Below are 15,895 nucleotides of genomic sequence, written 5' to 3' on the forward strand. Positions count from 1 at the left end.
TGAGCTAATAGAAGGTCCCTCGTTGGTCACCAGCCTCCAGATCGGAAAGTGTGGTTGATGATATTAGCTTGAGTCAGAATATACTTTTTTGCTAGATCAGTTCCTTAGTTCCGATTGTTCAGCTTGTCCATTTAGTCAAATGTAAATATTTTTTCCTTGCTCTTCTCTAAGAATTTTTGTGCCAATGATCTGGTGCACCTGGCTTAAGTTAAAAAAATTCTGACATTAATTGGGCGTTATGCTAAGTGATCTACCTGCATTATCACAGTTAATCTTCATTACAATCCTGTAAGGGAGGGACTCTTATTAGCCCTGTTTAGTAGATGAGAAAATTGAGATTCAAAGTGGGTTGAGTACCTTCATCCAGGTGACATGGGTAGTCAGAGCAGATGTGGCTCTCCAAGGCCATGTTCCTTGGGCCTGTCCCTCCAAATGAGACAGTTAAATCTGGTGAGAGCAAAACAGACTCACAAACGCAAAGACACGCAAAATACTTTGGAGAATATGTTTGTCCAGGACGAGCATGATTCCGGCCGGGGCTGTTGCTTTGATCTGAAAGCTTCATGCTGCCCAGCTGTTATACACTAATGACTTCCAGCTCTGTGTGAATTTCTCTACCAGGCAAATTCCTCTTGCCTCATAAAAGTGCTTGCTGAGAAAGCTCAAAACCCAGTAGCAATTAATTATTGACAGAGCATGTGAATTAGAGATAAAAGAAAAGTCATTCTTTCTCCACACACGCAATAGTAAATAAATTTAATTATGGTAGAGGAAGCTGAGGGATGTGCGTCGGCATTAAGTTTTATTAGCTGAGACATTTAAAAGCATGTCGTCGTAACAAAGAGGACCTGTGTAATCCTAAACGTAGCACTTTGGTGCAAGGCTTGGAAATGAATAGGCTTAATGGAGCGCATGGGGCAGATGGCCTGCTGCCCTGACAGGTGTTGAACAGGTTTATCGTCAATCAACGTTGGTCTGCACGTGCCTATAGCAGATTGACTGTGTCATAGACCTGAGCCTCGCTGTGTCGGTGACAGGCCTGCCACATCGGGATTGGGGGACGAAGAGCATCAAACTCCCTCAATATCTTGAAGCTTCCAGATAAGACAAGGCCACTCTGAAGGTGAACAAGGATGGAGGGGCGGGTTTAGAAATGCAACCTGGGCAAGGAAACCAAGAGGCGTGGGCCCCAGTGTGGGGTCTGCCACTGGCTCACTGGGGAACTTTGGGAGCAAAGAAAGAAGAAATCCCAAAAAAGAACCAAACCTATGTTAGATGCTTTCATATTATATGTTATTTTAGTCTCACCTGAACTTGAGGTAAGTTTGAGGATTTTACAAATGAAGATAATAAGGCTCGAGGATGTAATTCAATTTCCTGAGGTCACGAAGCCCGTGTGATTCTCTATATCTGGGCTTCGGTTTCCTTATTTGCACAATGATGCCTTTGGACTAGGTCACGGGTCAGCAAACGTTTTCTTCCAGAACCACATAGTAAATATGTTTGGCTTTGTGTGTCATATGGTCTCTGTTGCAACTACTCCCCTCTGCTGTTGCCTTGCAAAGGCAGCCACAGACAGCGCATAAAGGAATCAGTGTAGGTATGTCCCAATGAAAGTTTATTTATGAGCATTGAAATTTGAATTTTGTATAATTTTCACGCATCCCAAAATGTTATTATTATTATTTGGGGGTTTTTCCCAACCATTTAAAGATTAAAAGTCCTAGGGGCCGGCTCCCTGGCCAAGTGGTTAAGTTCCCGCGCTCCGCTGCCGCGGCCCAGGGTTTGGATCCTGGGCACAGACATGGCACCACTCGTAAGGCCACGTTGAGGCAGCGTCCCACGTCCCACAACTAGAAGGACCTGCAACTAAGATATACAACTGTGTACAGGGGGAGTTTGGGGAGATAAAGCCGGAAAAAAAAAAAAGTTTGGCAACAGTTGTTAGCCCAGGTGCCAATCTTTAAAAAAAAAAGATTAAAAGTCCTTCTTAGCTGCGAGCCCTACAAAAACAGAAGGCGGGCTGTAGTCTGCCAATCCCTAGACTAGATAATCTTTGAGGTCTTGTTGAGCTCAAACATTTTCAGAAAGCCACTACAGCAATAATAATATCCTTGATTTATTAAGCTCGTAGACATGCCAGATTCTGTGCTAAACGCTTTACAAGCATGATCTCCCTTAATCCTTACACTGCCGTGTGAAGTAGGTGTTATTATCTCCATTTCAGAGATTATAAAACTAATACATAGAGAAATTAAGAGTATATCTGGGTTAAACATAACTGGTCAGAGGAGGAGCGGCAATTTATGCCAGGTGAATAAGGTTCCCGAGAATGAACGCGTAAGCCTTTTGCTGCCTTTTCTGATAATACTATAGTCAGAACTATACTGAGACATATAGTTAAAAAGAACTTCCAAGTGTTTATCAATGAATTTTATCTAGTAGCTCCCCACTAGGCTATTTATCTCACACATTTCGTACCAAAGTTAAAATATTTCTGGATAGGAATAACCAGGGTTTTTCCTTTTCTTCCCTCTTCCAGAAATGTGATGCCTAAGACTTTGGATAGACAGATAACCATGGAGAAGACGCCAAGTTACTTTGTGACCAGTGAGGCTCCCAAGCGCATCCACTCCATGGCCAAGGACATCAAACTCATCGTGGTGGTGAGAGACCCCGTGACCAGGGCCATCTCTGACTACACCCAGACACTGTCAAAGAAAGCGGAGATCCCCACCTTCGAGGTGCTTGCCTTCGAAAACCGGACCCTGGGGCTGATGGACGCCTCCTGGAGCGCCATTCAAATCGGGATCTACGCTCTGCACCTGGAAAACTGGCTCCAGTACTTCCCGCTGTCTCAGATCCTCTTCGTCAGTGGCGAGCGGCTCATAGTGGACCCCGCTGGGGAAATGGCCAAAATACAGGATTTTCTAGGCCTCAAGCGTGTTGTGACTGAGAAACATTTCTATTTCAACAAGACCAAGGGGTTCCCTTGCCTAAAGAAGCCGGAAGACAGCAGTGCCCCGAGGTGCTTAGGCAAGAGCAAAGGTCGGACTCATCCCCGCATCGACCCAGATGTGATCCACAGACTGCGGAAATTCTACAAACCCTTCAACATGATGTTTTACCAAATGACTGGCCAAGATTTGAAGTGGAAACAGGAAGAGGGTGACAAATGAGGCTAGAGATGTGGAGGGAAGGCTCCTTACCTGAGTCCTGAATCTCCCAGGGTCTGCAACCTCAGCCTTGCTAGAGTGCCAAGTAGATCTCCTCCTTTATCCAGTAAGGAATACTTCCAATGCTGTTGGCTTAGGCAAAGGGATGGATCCCATGGCATCCTCATAGAGGAACCAGCAGCATCTGGTTGACCAGATGGCCACCAGAATCCACTGCTAATTCTCGTCTTCTGCTAGTTAATAGAGTCTGAAGACGGAACAAATAGCTGTCAAGGTCAGAGACAGTGCCATGAATGTTTAGGTGATAAAAAAGAAAGGAAGGTCTCCCTTTGGGGGCTCTCACTTTGTTTTGGGAAGCCTGAGTTCTAGCCCTGTGTCTGGCACAGGCCCCTGCTGTATAAACGTCCGCTCTGGCGTCTCCCCAGAATGTTAATTGTGGCTGAGTGCTCCAGGACTCCGAAGGAGCAAGGTCCTCCCTCTAAGGTGTGTCTAGCCTTCTCTTTAAAGGTTTCATCCCACAACCCTTCGACTTCCTCTCTCTTCATCTTATGAAGGCAGAGGCATGCACGTTCCTCACCAAAAAAAGCCAATACCCCTGGAAGCCTTCTTTCTAAGAGCCCTCTAAGGAGGGTTGAGTCTCTCTCTTCATGAGCAGCCCAGGTTGTGGAGAAGCCCAGCATATGCCCTGGTGTTACACTGAGGCCCGCAGGGCTGCTCTCAGAGCAGTGTGCTTGCAGCTGACCTCAGAGCCCTGAAGTTGGGAAAGACGAGTGCCACATCTGGGAGGGAAAAAAGAAAGCCAGTCCTCTTGGTGGGAGCTTTCTGCATCTGAAGACCCTCTCTCAGCACCATGGTTCTGAGTCATGCTTTTGGGGTGGGCTCTGTCCTTTAGGGTTCCCAGAGGGGCAAGGACCCGAAAGTTGGCATATCTTTTGTTATGAAGAACCCTTAGCAGCACAAGGAGGAGGGGACCAGTCACCTGTCTTCTATTTGCCCCACCATTCCCCCCTCACAGTCGTCTCACACTTCCTTTGCTGTTTTCAGAGCTGGCACATATTGGGGCAGTGACAAAAGGGCTGACTCCATTTGTCAGATGCAGTTTATGGGGTGGGGGAGCACAAGGGCTGTCTGCAGACACCCCATCAAGGGCTGCTGAATAAAGTGTCCCTTCCATTCATTCGATTCCATCAAAACACAGCATTTGACATGAAGCACTGTGCAGAGATCTCCAAAACTGGGAACTGTTCTAGTAAAATTGGAAATATGTATGAGTGGGGGAGGTAATCTGTTCAGCTGTTATTAAACTGTCATTTCTCCTGCTAAATGAAAACCGTGTTGTTATAAAGCTTAATGCAACCTGATTAACGGGTTTTGATGGCGTGTTTGTGTTGTCACTTCCATCCCCACACCTACCCCCATCCCTCGAATTCTGGGAGTATCCCGTCTCTGATATGGCGAGAAAGACGCAGATTTGAGAATCTTCCAGGGAATCCTGTCTGCAGGGCAGGAGGATTCTTGAAACAGCACAAAGTAAGTGGTCCCTGTAAGGGGTACTGCTCTCCTTATCTTAACCAGTCCCGGCAAGGAATGGACTGACAGGCCTGAGTCAGGGACAACCTTAAACATAATTTTTTTCCAGATAAGAAAGTGGATATTGAACTGAAAGTAACATATATTCCTTCACTACCAAAGTAAAAGAAGATATAGATAAAAATACACACACACACACACACATACCCCTGTTTGAAGGAAGAAAATTCCTTCTTGTTCAGAAGAGTGTCCTGTGGGCTGGCTCATTTGGGGCCTTGTTTTATGAGCAGAGAAAGGAGTGGGTCTAGTTACACACCAGAGTCAGCTGTGTGGCTTTTCAAGCGACAGCTTCCTGAGCTCCATTTCAGACTTCTTGAGGAATCAGAATCTCTAGGTGGGGCCCAGGCATCCGTCCTTTCAAAAATATGCTTATGGAAGCTGGGATTGAGAACAACTGGAAGAAAGTCTTACCTGTGTCTTTCTTTGTCCTCTCATCCTCCCTCCCATCCTTTTATGCTTTTGTGGGGATTACTTCCAAGAAAAGTGGCCCTCAGGGTTTCTGGCTTCCTTGGATGAACATGGGCTCTTTTGGAGTTCAGTGGCAGTTAGGTAAGGAGTGAGATTATCCCTTAGGGGGTCAAAGGAGCATCTCTTGTAGGAAAGCTTTACAGATGCTTTTATGCCAGCTAAGAATGACCATTACTCTAGGCTAGCTTCATCTCTTCTATCCTGAATAGACACACACTGACTCAGCCTCTCAGTCACACCTACTCTCCATTTTCCACCTCCCTGGCTGTCTACCTGTCCCCGTAAACCCAGAACATCAAGACCTTAAGTGCTGCGTATAAACAAACCTAGTAAGTACGTGTCCTCACATAAATATGACAAGCAAATCCATTTTTAATATGGTTGGCTGATGGTTAATAAGCCATTCTGACCTGGGAAATAAAAGTGGGGATCCCTCTTAAAGTATTCATACACTCTTGCATGTAACCGTAGGCTAAAATTCTCTGGAGAAATCGAGCAGAAGCCTAAGCTTTGAGATCTTGAGGATTTTTATTTTAAAGGTCTTTTTGGCGATATGGTTGAAAGCTCATGGTTCTGAAAAGAAATGCAAACCTGACATGTTTAAGTTCTGTTTTCCACAATGGTCTGCTCTAGCTTGATCCCTGTGACTCAGAGTGAGCCACTAAGCCGTGTCCCCTTCTTCAGTAGGGAAATTCAACAAAAGAATTATTTCCTATCCAGAAAAGCTAAGTCAACCTGCTAAAATAGAGTCAGGTTAATAATACTTCCACCCTACTTAAACATGAGCATTGCAACTCATAGGAGATTGAATTTTGTATTTGATTTCAATTAGTAAAGCATAATTATGTTTAATTTTCTGTTCTCCTCCCTTCCCTTGAATGGATGATTCACAGCTCTGGAAAGCTTGCTGCATGTGGTTCAGAGACAAGAAAGGGAGAAGTCAACCTTCCAAATGGTGCAGCTGTCATGGTTCCTGTATGGATCTCTTTTTGCCAGTATCGTTCTATACCTCAAAGGTATGTAAGCCTTGACCTTGTATTTAGGCCTACCAGCTCAAAAAATAGCAACGATAATAACAAATACATTCAGCAGCCCCATTTATCTTTAGACTATATGAAAACCACAGCTTCAAAGTGGTAGAGATGTGGCTGTTCACTGAGAATTCCCTGCAACCTTCAGGGGCCTCTCAGATCAAATTTTAAGTTCAGGAGAGTGGCCTGCTCAGTACCCTGGACCAGGAGTCCTAATCTGAGCCTCACTTCTTTACAATCTCAATACCTTGGTTCTTCCAGCTGCTTGTCTTTCCTGCCCTTTCTCATTTTCCATCCTCAACCTCCTTGTTCCCAAAGAAAACTGTGTGACTACTGTCAGGAGGAAGGTAGCTGGGTTTATTGTTGCCACTATCTGTGTCTTGGACAAGTAGCATTATCTATCTGATCCTTAATTTTCATATCTCTAAAATAGGCATATTTAATCCTTACTGGTTTACTATAGAGAGTTTCTGTAATGACCAAAATGAATTAATAGATGAAAAGACATGTGAAAAGAATAAAACACTTCATCGACTCAATAGATAGTGATGAAGTGATGATGATGATGGTGATGCTGATGATGATCATGAAGAAGATAAAGGAGGAGGCAGAGGAGGAGATGGTGATGAAGATGATGATCATAATCATGATCATGAAGGAGATGAAGAAGGAGGAAGAGAGAAGGGAGGAGATTAGATACCCCTTCCAGAACAATATGTCTTTATAGTGTTCCAAGGGTATGTCTTTACTCAAACTGGACAATTATGAAAATGCTAAGAGAAAGTGAAGCACCGCCGATTTTTCTCAAAGCTAGGGCCAGAAGCAAAGTTTTGTATACATAGCACTGACCTGGCTGGATTTCAGGCATTCAAATACACAACTTTCTTCCTACCCGGGTCAGGACCCTCCTCCCACCCCACACACAGACAGGTTCTCACTCTGGCCTTTCCCTCGCTCCACACTCAAGGTTCTCTTAGATACAACGAGGCACCAAGGCTCATTCACACAGGGCCAAGCAGATCCTCTTGAGATGGCAATAGGGGCGAAGTTTTCAGGCTTCCAGGCTGTGAATTCTGTACCTGGAGCTCTGACTCCTAAAAGTTTAGATGGAAGACAAATAAGAGTGAGAACCAGGGCAGGTGCTTGGGAGCAGGTCTCACACGTTTCTGAAAATAAAGTGGGGTTGGGGAATCTCCTCAGGTTCTTTGTGTAACAAATCGGGGCGGGGAGAGATGAGTTCATACGATTTCCAGCTTCTCAGGGGGGTAAGGATGTGTCATTTTCACATATAAGATGTACATAAAACCCCTTTTTTAATAGTGAAATATCTTATAATAGTACATCATCTGTCATCAAGGTAGGAAATAAAGGCCGAGAAAATGTATGAAATGTGTGTCCACTGATAGAAAACAGGCAAGAATCTCCAGTGTCCCTGGTACAGGAAAACAGCACTGCTGTAGAGTCAATCATGTTTCATTCAGGCTTTTATTCCACAAATATGTACAGAGTGACCAAGTGGCAATTGAAAGAGATGTGGAGAGAGCAAAGCTGACTTGCTTCAACAGGGCTCCCAGCCAAGTAGGGAAGATGGACGTGAAAGAAATAGGTACGGTAGAGGTTTACAGAGTTACCAGAGGGGATGCCCAGGGTGCTGTGGAAACATGAAACTGGGGTGGGGGGGGAGTGGTGATAACTAACAAAGGCAAAGGAGAGGCCACCAAGTCCTTGCGGCATTAAAGACCATCCTCAGCAGCATTTTGCCTCAATCATAGGACTATTCTCACGCTCCAGAGTTAGACTAAAGCACAAAGAAGTAGACACTAGCAAAATGAAAGATGTAAAAAGTACAAGTTTGGGTGATTAAGAATGCTATACGGCAGCGATTTGGGGAAAGAAAAAGAAAAGTGTGCATGAGGGCCATTGCTATCACGGATAATCTTTTCTCAGAAGAGAAGCTGCTGTGGTCTTTTCTTTAAATGACTATAACCAAGTCATTAATAGGGAACATAAATCCTTCCAGAGACCACCCATAGCTTCCTTGGCATTGTCTAAGGCCAAGGTCAGATGAAAACCCTCTTCACTTAGCTGTCAGCTACTTGTTGACACATACAGCGAGAAGGAAACAAAACCAATAGAAATCCAACTTCTTTGAAAATGTGCTAAAATCAATAATAGCTCAGATGAAAACATGCTTACACACTCACACATCTTAAGTTGGATTAGAAGATGATATAGACTTGTCCTTTAGGTTAGGGTCTGTATTTTACAGATGGGGACTGCCATGGTTTGAGAATTTAAGGGAATTTCCTAAAGTTCCACAGCAGTGTAATGACCAAAGGAAAGCCACAAAACAGGTTGCTGCCCTGGGGCTAGTGGGAGAGAGAAGTGCCAGGACAGCCTGCCCTGAATAATAGCAGTAAACACGATTTCAAAGGATATTTTCAGAATCTTTTCTCAAAGCCCAGAAAAGGTCAGTTTGAATAGCTCTGATTCCATCTAATCATTCTGGACCACCTGGAAAAGGATGATTTTGAAATAGAATAATGACCAGTGAGGAGCTCACCCCTGAGGCCATGAGTGGACTAGAGCTAGAACAGTTTACTGTCTTTGGAGTACAGAAGGATCTTCATCGCAGCTTCTTTCTGGCTCTGAGTAGGCTCATAATACCCTGCTGTGATAATTGTGGGGCATAAGTAGGACTGAATGTGAGTCATGGAGCTTATTTGGGTTAACACTTTTCACTGGCAAGTGTCAAGCATCGTGAACCCATTCCCTGGCCTTTTGTCCAAAATTAAATAAAGATTTACATTCACACTGAGACCCAGAGCAGTAGACACCTCTCTCATTAGCCACTGGCTCCAGGAAGTACTTCCTTGTAGGTTTCCTCCATGGATCTTTCCTGGACAGCTTATTTCCCTAATTAATTTTTTGCTCTTTGCTCGTATTCCAATGCCCACATATCTCATTGTCTCTACTGAGACAAGCCTCCCCTTACAGGGAGCCACATTATCTATTCCATCTGCCTCAGGAACCTGGGTCCTGTAGCATTTCTCCGGGGTAGGCCATACAGAGAAAAAAGGCAATGGAAAATCAGGGGGAACATTTAGGGGTGCTCTGAGAACTAGAAAAAGTTGATGTAGGAGTCCAGAGTGGGGCTGAGAAATTTGGTGTGAAGAACCCTCAGAGTTCGTGTCTTCTGTCTTCATTTGATAGACACAAAATTTGGCAGCATCCTGTTTCACTTAATGTAACGCTGAAGAGCCGGGTTTCCAACCTGGGTCAATTGACTTCTAACCCAGTGTACTTTCCACTATCCTCACCTCAGAGATTAAGAAGACAAACCAAGGGTATTCAAAAGTAGCCTTGCCTAACAGGTGAATCTCAGAAATGGGATGCTTCTACCAATGCTAACAGGGAGAATTTTCAGGAAGCAAGTGTTGAGTTGATGCTTGATTCTGAATGTGCCCCAGGCTCACCTCCTCTGAGTGCAGTTCAGCCTTTCCTAGTGGTGTACCCAAAGTCAGAGGCCCCACCTTATGAGATGGTAACCATGCTGGGCTGAGAGTGTTCCAGAGTTCTGGAAGGAGCACATCTTTAGGAGGACCTAGGCCTGCGTGTGTGTTTGGCCGGTACACATAGCTTTCCATTGCTCTTTGCCAAGTCTGCATTTAGTCTGTCAACCAGGAGAGGGACCTTTGGATAAGGGGCAACATGAAGTCCCAAGGAGCTCATTGGGAATCATTTCTATCCAGAATCAACTAAATTAGACCCAAGAAGGAAATTTTAGGCAGCAGTGATTGTTAAAGCAAACCAAGTGGGCTGTGAAATTCCCACCACTTATTCCATTCCATCATTTATTTGGCAAGCACTTATGTATCATAGCTGTGCTAGGTGTTAGGGAAAGGTTGTAAACCAGAAGTCCCATTATTTGTTCTCATGAAGCTTTAACAGGAGAAAGACGCCCTTCTGTCTGGAAAGGTACAGAAGCAATCCAGCCAGTAAGCAAGAAGGGATAGGATGGTTTCCCAGGACACATTAAGTTCTGGAATTTGATTATTAAAGGGATCTTGGGCTGTAGAAGATACTGGATATCTCCTTCCTTTAGGTCTGAATTTGAGACAAGAGTTGATATTAAGCTTTTTGAGAATTTCTAACTAACTTCTTAACTTGCAGCTAAGTTTTTTTGTTTCTTTTTTAACGTCGCCCTAACTGGAAGAAACACAAAATGTCCTATAAAAAAGGGAATGACATAAGCTGGAATTGCAGGATTAGGCTGGAACCAGGCTGGGGAAATGACAAATTGTGGTTCTTGAAAGGTCGAGAGCACATCGCTTCATATCCTGCTTGTCCTGTCGGTGGGCCCGCAGAGGCCAGGCTGGGACAGGACCCAGCACTTCGCACAGCTTCGTCTTGGATGGGAGGATTTAGTCTTCTTCCCTAAAAAATTTCAGCCAGCCCCAGTCCCCTTGGCAGATCCATCTCTGCCACATCTTCACTTGCAACTCGATTATACCAGTGTCTCTGTAACAAAGGATATTTCCTCCTTAAATGTACATGTCTTTAGGGGCTGAGCTTTTGTCATCAGTTTGTTCCTAAGATCACGGGAACAGCCTTAGGATGATAAAAAAAAAAAAATCTACAATAAATGATATAAAGGAAAAAAAAGTGGTGTGTGTTCCTTCTGATAACTCATGGAAAAAGCAATATTTAGCAATCAGTTTGCTTCCTTCCATCCCGAGAGGAAAGAGCACGTAGCATTCAAGACGATGGCTGCAGATTCCACTGTGGCTTTGACGATCAAAGGTGAGACTTTCTGATGGAGCAGAAGATGGCTTCTTTTCCATCATTTAAGGAAGAAAAACTTCCTTAGTTTTTATCCCAGTAGAAATGCCTATAAAGGGTGCCAGGGGAGAGGATGTGCTTCTGGGAATGCTTAGGGGAAGGGCCTTGGAAATAAGGGCTTTCATTACACTGGCCATCCTGCTGAGAGGAAAGAAAAAGCAGAAAAATAAAATGGGGACTGTTTATGCCACAGGCAGCACATCCGAGGACTGAGTCTAAATCATGGACTCACAGACCAGTCCCCAAGCCAGGATGAATCCCGTCATGCATTTATTCTGCTCTGGTGCTCTTGGCAGAGAATGCAGATTGGGATCTCTGTAAATTTCTAGTTTCTAACCTCAACTAGGCCTTCAGTTCTGCTAGTCATTCCTTTTATTTTCCCCTGGGCAGCTCTTTTGGCCAGGTCCCTTGTATTTGTTTCAGAGATTTCCACCTTTTTTTAAGTTTTCTATTTCTACCCATATCGCCTCCCCTTGTTCCCTTGGTCAAAGGCGTTGGCTTCATGGAGAAAGTTGAGGTAGTCTCTCCCTGCGTCTCGTTGCACTTGAGTTCCCTCATCCTTCAGATGGAGACAGTGATGGCACCCACCTGTCAGGACAGTCTGAGGGCTAAATGAGAAGATATGTGCAGGAAGTTTAAAAGAGGAACTGGCAAAAAGAAACAGCCCAATTTTTGTTGTCAGTGCCATCGAGTGGATTTCGACTCCTCCCGCCCCTGAGCACAGCAGAGGGAACCCTGCCCCTCCTTCTGCGCCATCCTCTCCCCTTCTCCCGCTCTATCAGACAATGCTCCGCTGCTATTCATGGCCAATGTTTTTGAAAGTGGGTGGGCACGTCCTTCTCTCCAGTCTGTCTTAGTCTGGAAGCTCTACTGAAACCTGTCTGCCATGGGTGCCCCTGCGGGTATTTGAAATACCAGTGGCAGAGCTTTCAGCATCACCGCAAAACACAGCCGTATGCAATATGCAGTATGACAATCAACAGATGGGTGGTGTGGTTCCCTGACCACCAATAGGCTTGCTATTGTTATTGTTATTGTTATTATTGTAAATTTGAAATACTAGCTGTGGTATGATCCTTAATTCCTCCACCTACGTCTCATCATTTCCTACTTTGCCTTGAATCCCTAACTTTTAACCTCCACTTTAATCTGTCACTTTAACTGGAAGTGACAGACAGCACAACTCAAACAGCATTAAGGACTAAAGGGAATGTACTGGCTCATGTAACTGAGATTTCCAAAAGGTGACTGGCTTAAGGTATGGCTGCATCCAGGAGCCTACTAATAACAGTAAGTTTGCTCTTTTCCAATCCCCTCTCCCACACCCTCTCTGTCTTCCAATATTTCACCTCCACTCATCTCTTTTCACATGACAAGAGTGTTATCATTCTTGGATTCTTTTCACATGATATTTGTATGACCGCTTGCAGTCTAGCCTACACCACTCTCAACAATTCCATAGGAAACGTTTTCCTAAAAACTGCATCAAAAATGGGTCACATGGCCACTCAGGAACCAATCACTGTGGCCAAAGATCTAAAGCACTCTCATAGTCTGGCTTAAATTACACCTGAGGATGGGGCAGATCCAGTCCTTGCCCTTATGATTTGGGAAACATAATTATTAAATGGGAGAGAATGATCCAAAAAGAGATGCTGGGAAAACCAATAAAATATTTTTTCCTGGTTCCCTATAGGCTACAGTCTAGATTCCAAATTCCTCAGCTTAGCACATAAAGATTTTACGATCTGTCTCCAAGCCACCCCTCCAGCCTCCTCCCTGGCAACTACTGCATACTTAATGCTCCTATCACACTGGTTTGTCATCATCCCCAACACAGTTTTTATGTACCTTGTACTTGAAACACCTTCCCTACACTGATCCTTCCTTCTCCTGCAAAATAGTACTCATGCTTAAAGACCTGATGCCAATGTTCCTTCATAATTCCCTGGCTGCATTGGTTGTCACATCCTCTGCTCTTTAAACACTCTACAATGCCACTTAAGACCCTGCGATTCAGTTCTCTGAGCCATTGTGTTCCACTAGACTGTGAGCTCCTTGGGAGTAGGAATGTCTCATTCATCTCTGTCCCACTGATGCTCAGTCTTAGGAGTGATACAGTAAACGGGGAACAAAGGGATGAATGAAGGGTTTAGCAAATGAGTAAATATACTATTTAAATGAGGAGAGCCCCAGGCAAAGAGTCTACAGTCTTCATTTGAGCCCACTCCCCACAACGCACGTATCTATTCTTCAACCTCCAATAAGCCCTTTACCTTCTCTTAATCTGACTTCCCACTTCTTGCCTCCTTACCCTCTAAGTGTACTGATCTCTTGTGAAGAGCTAACGTGATGAATAAACGAAGGAGAAGAGCTGTTCACATTTCCACTGTATGTTTTGTCAGGCTGTGACTGGCATCTAACTTTTCACTGGAAAACGTCATTGAGGACTTCAAGAGGCAAGGAAAACAGTCCAGGAAGGACAGTTTTTATCTCTTCCTGAAATGCTTTGGAGACTCCAGGCTTCAATGCTCCTTTAGCATTTTATCATCATGGACAGGAATTTTGCCTTTATGTCTGACTAAATGCCATCCGTTTGTAGAGCTGTCTCATTATTGTGAGTTGGTGTTTACTGAGCACTTACTAAGTGTCAAGTGCATTCCCTATATCTGGAGTGTTCTGCCAGATATCTGTGTGACTCGTTGCCTCACTCCACTGGGTCTCTGCTCAAATGTCTCCATCTCAGAAAGGCCTTCCCTGACAACCCCATTTAAAATTGTAGCCCCCTCTGGCGGTGGACTGCGGACAGGGACACCCTCCTGGGAGAACTCCTGGGGCCCCGCCCACACGTTTCTGACCTTCTCAGAGCTGGAAGGTGCGCTGACAGGGACGCAGGGTCACCGCTATGCTCTCGGGGAACTGCAGCCTCGGGTTCCTCGAGAGGCCGCGGAGATTCTTACGGCTGACCAAGAACTTTTAGACAGAAAAGCATGAAACAGTATGTCTGAATTACAACTGAGCTGATGACCACCAAGGCAATGCAGACTGTCATGAGGACATATAACAGGGGCAAGATCTTGACTGCAGGTGTCAGAAAGGCCTCCTTGAGGGATCCATATCTGAGAGAAACCAAAAAACCCTAGAGTCATCTTTGACTCCTCAGTCTCCCCCACATCCAGTCTGTCAGCACATAATATCAGCTCATTTGCTCTTCAAAATGGACCCAGAATCTGACAGACTCTCAGAACTTGCTCTGCTACCATCCTGATCCAAGCCACAGCATCTCTGACTTGGAATATTCCAGTACCACTCACTCATCTCCCTTTTCTAGCCTTGTCTCCTACAGCCTATTCTCCACAGAGAAGCTGACGTGATCCTGTGAAAACTCAAGTCACGTCACCTCCTTCTCCAGTTCAAAATCCTCCAATGGTGCCTACCTCAGAGGAAAAGTTAGGGCCTTACAAGAGCCTGCAGCATCTGTACCCATGGCCACCCAGATTCCATCTGCTACTCTTCTCCATCTCACTCAGGCTGGCCTTGTGGCTCCTGGAACAGGGGAGGCCAGCTCCTGCCTCAGGGCCTTTCTGCTCTCTGTTCTCTCTGCCTGGACACCGTTACCCCATATATCCACAGGACTCACTCCCTCACCCTCCACAAGTCTTTCCCCAGCATTAACTTCATTGGGGCCTTCCCTGGCCTTCCCATCTCCAGTCACAACTCCTTCCAACACTCCTACTGCATCTATCACCACCTGACACGCCAAATATTTTCCTTATTGTCTTTCTGGCTGTCTTCCCTCCTGGAATAAATGCTGCCTAAGAGCTCCAGTTTTGTCTGTTTTGTTCACTTCTGTATCCATGCTAGAACACTGTCTCCAGAAACTGAGTAGGCACTCAATAAAGAGTGTTGAGCGGCTGCCTCCATCTGAGAGAATACGTGGAACCACTGCGGCAGGGAGGGTGGGAGAAAGCATTGCGGGCAGAGGGAACTGTGCTGACAGGCGCCAAGGGAGGCAGGAACAGGGCACATTTGAAGAACAGAAAGGACCCCTTAGGAAAGGGAGGAGTGGTGTGAAGGGAGGCTGGAGAAGTAGGACAGAGCAGGCAGGGCGGTGGAGACCACATAAGGAACTTTGGTCTTTTTACAACAGCCACAAGAAGCTAGTAAACTAGGGAGTGACAGGATAAAATATGCCCTTTACAAACCTCTGGATTCACTATGAGATATGGGTTTGGAGGAGGGAACAGTGACTGGGGTCCTCAGTCAGCAGACTAGTGCCATAGCTCAGACCACAGGTGATCTTAGCTTGGACTGAGATGGCAGAAGCAGAGGTAGAGAAAAGGAGGTAGATTCCAGAAATATCGAACAAATAAAATCAACAGGTCTGGGTGATTGATCGCATAAGGTGGTACACCAAAGGGCAGTTCCAAGCTGACTCCTACATTTGGTACTTGGGAACTGAATGAACAACGGCCCCATTCACTGGGTTTTGGGGTGGGGTAACAAGGAGGAGAACACGCGAAGATGATGCAAGAGCACAGTTTTGGAAATAATGAATTTGAGATCATTCTGAGACATCCTAATGGATCTTCCCAACTGGCAGTGGGTATCGAGGTGGCATGATCAGATGATGAAAGGTGTGGTGTGTCATGCAACGTCCTGTAGGTTTTTACCTCATGGCTGATGGGGCATCAAAGGTTGTAACTGACAAAGTGATAGGATAAGATTTGTGATTCTGCTAAATCACCCTGGCCACAGCATGATCACTGGGCTGGGGGAGGGGGTTAG

General features: G+C 45.2%; 1 protein-coding gene across 1 annotated transcript in view; it reads left to right on the top strand.

The window, feature by feature from the left end:
- The window catches only part of LOC139040250 (heparan sulfate glucosamine 3-O-sulfotransferase 4-like), a 119,957-nt gene extending 115,261 nt beyond the window's left edge, over window positions 1-4,696 (top strand). Inside the window, exon 4 of the mRNA XM_070485396.1 lies at window positions 2,543-4,696. Within this exon, the coding sequence (XP_070341497.1) occupies window positions 2,543-3,179 (637 nt within the window). The 3' untranslated portion in view covers window positions 3,180-4,696. The remainder of the gene's footprint in view (window positions 1-2,542) is intronic.
- Window positions 4,697-15,895: the final 11,199 nt, after the last annotated feature.

This window comes from Equus asinus, chromosome 14, assembly GCF_041296235.1.
Source record: "Equus asinus isolate D_3611 breed Donkey chromosome 14, EquAss-T2T_v2, whole genome shotgun sequence".
Lineage (NCBI taxonomy): Eukaryota > Metazoa > Chordata > Mammalia > Perissodactyla > Equidae > Equus > Equus asinus.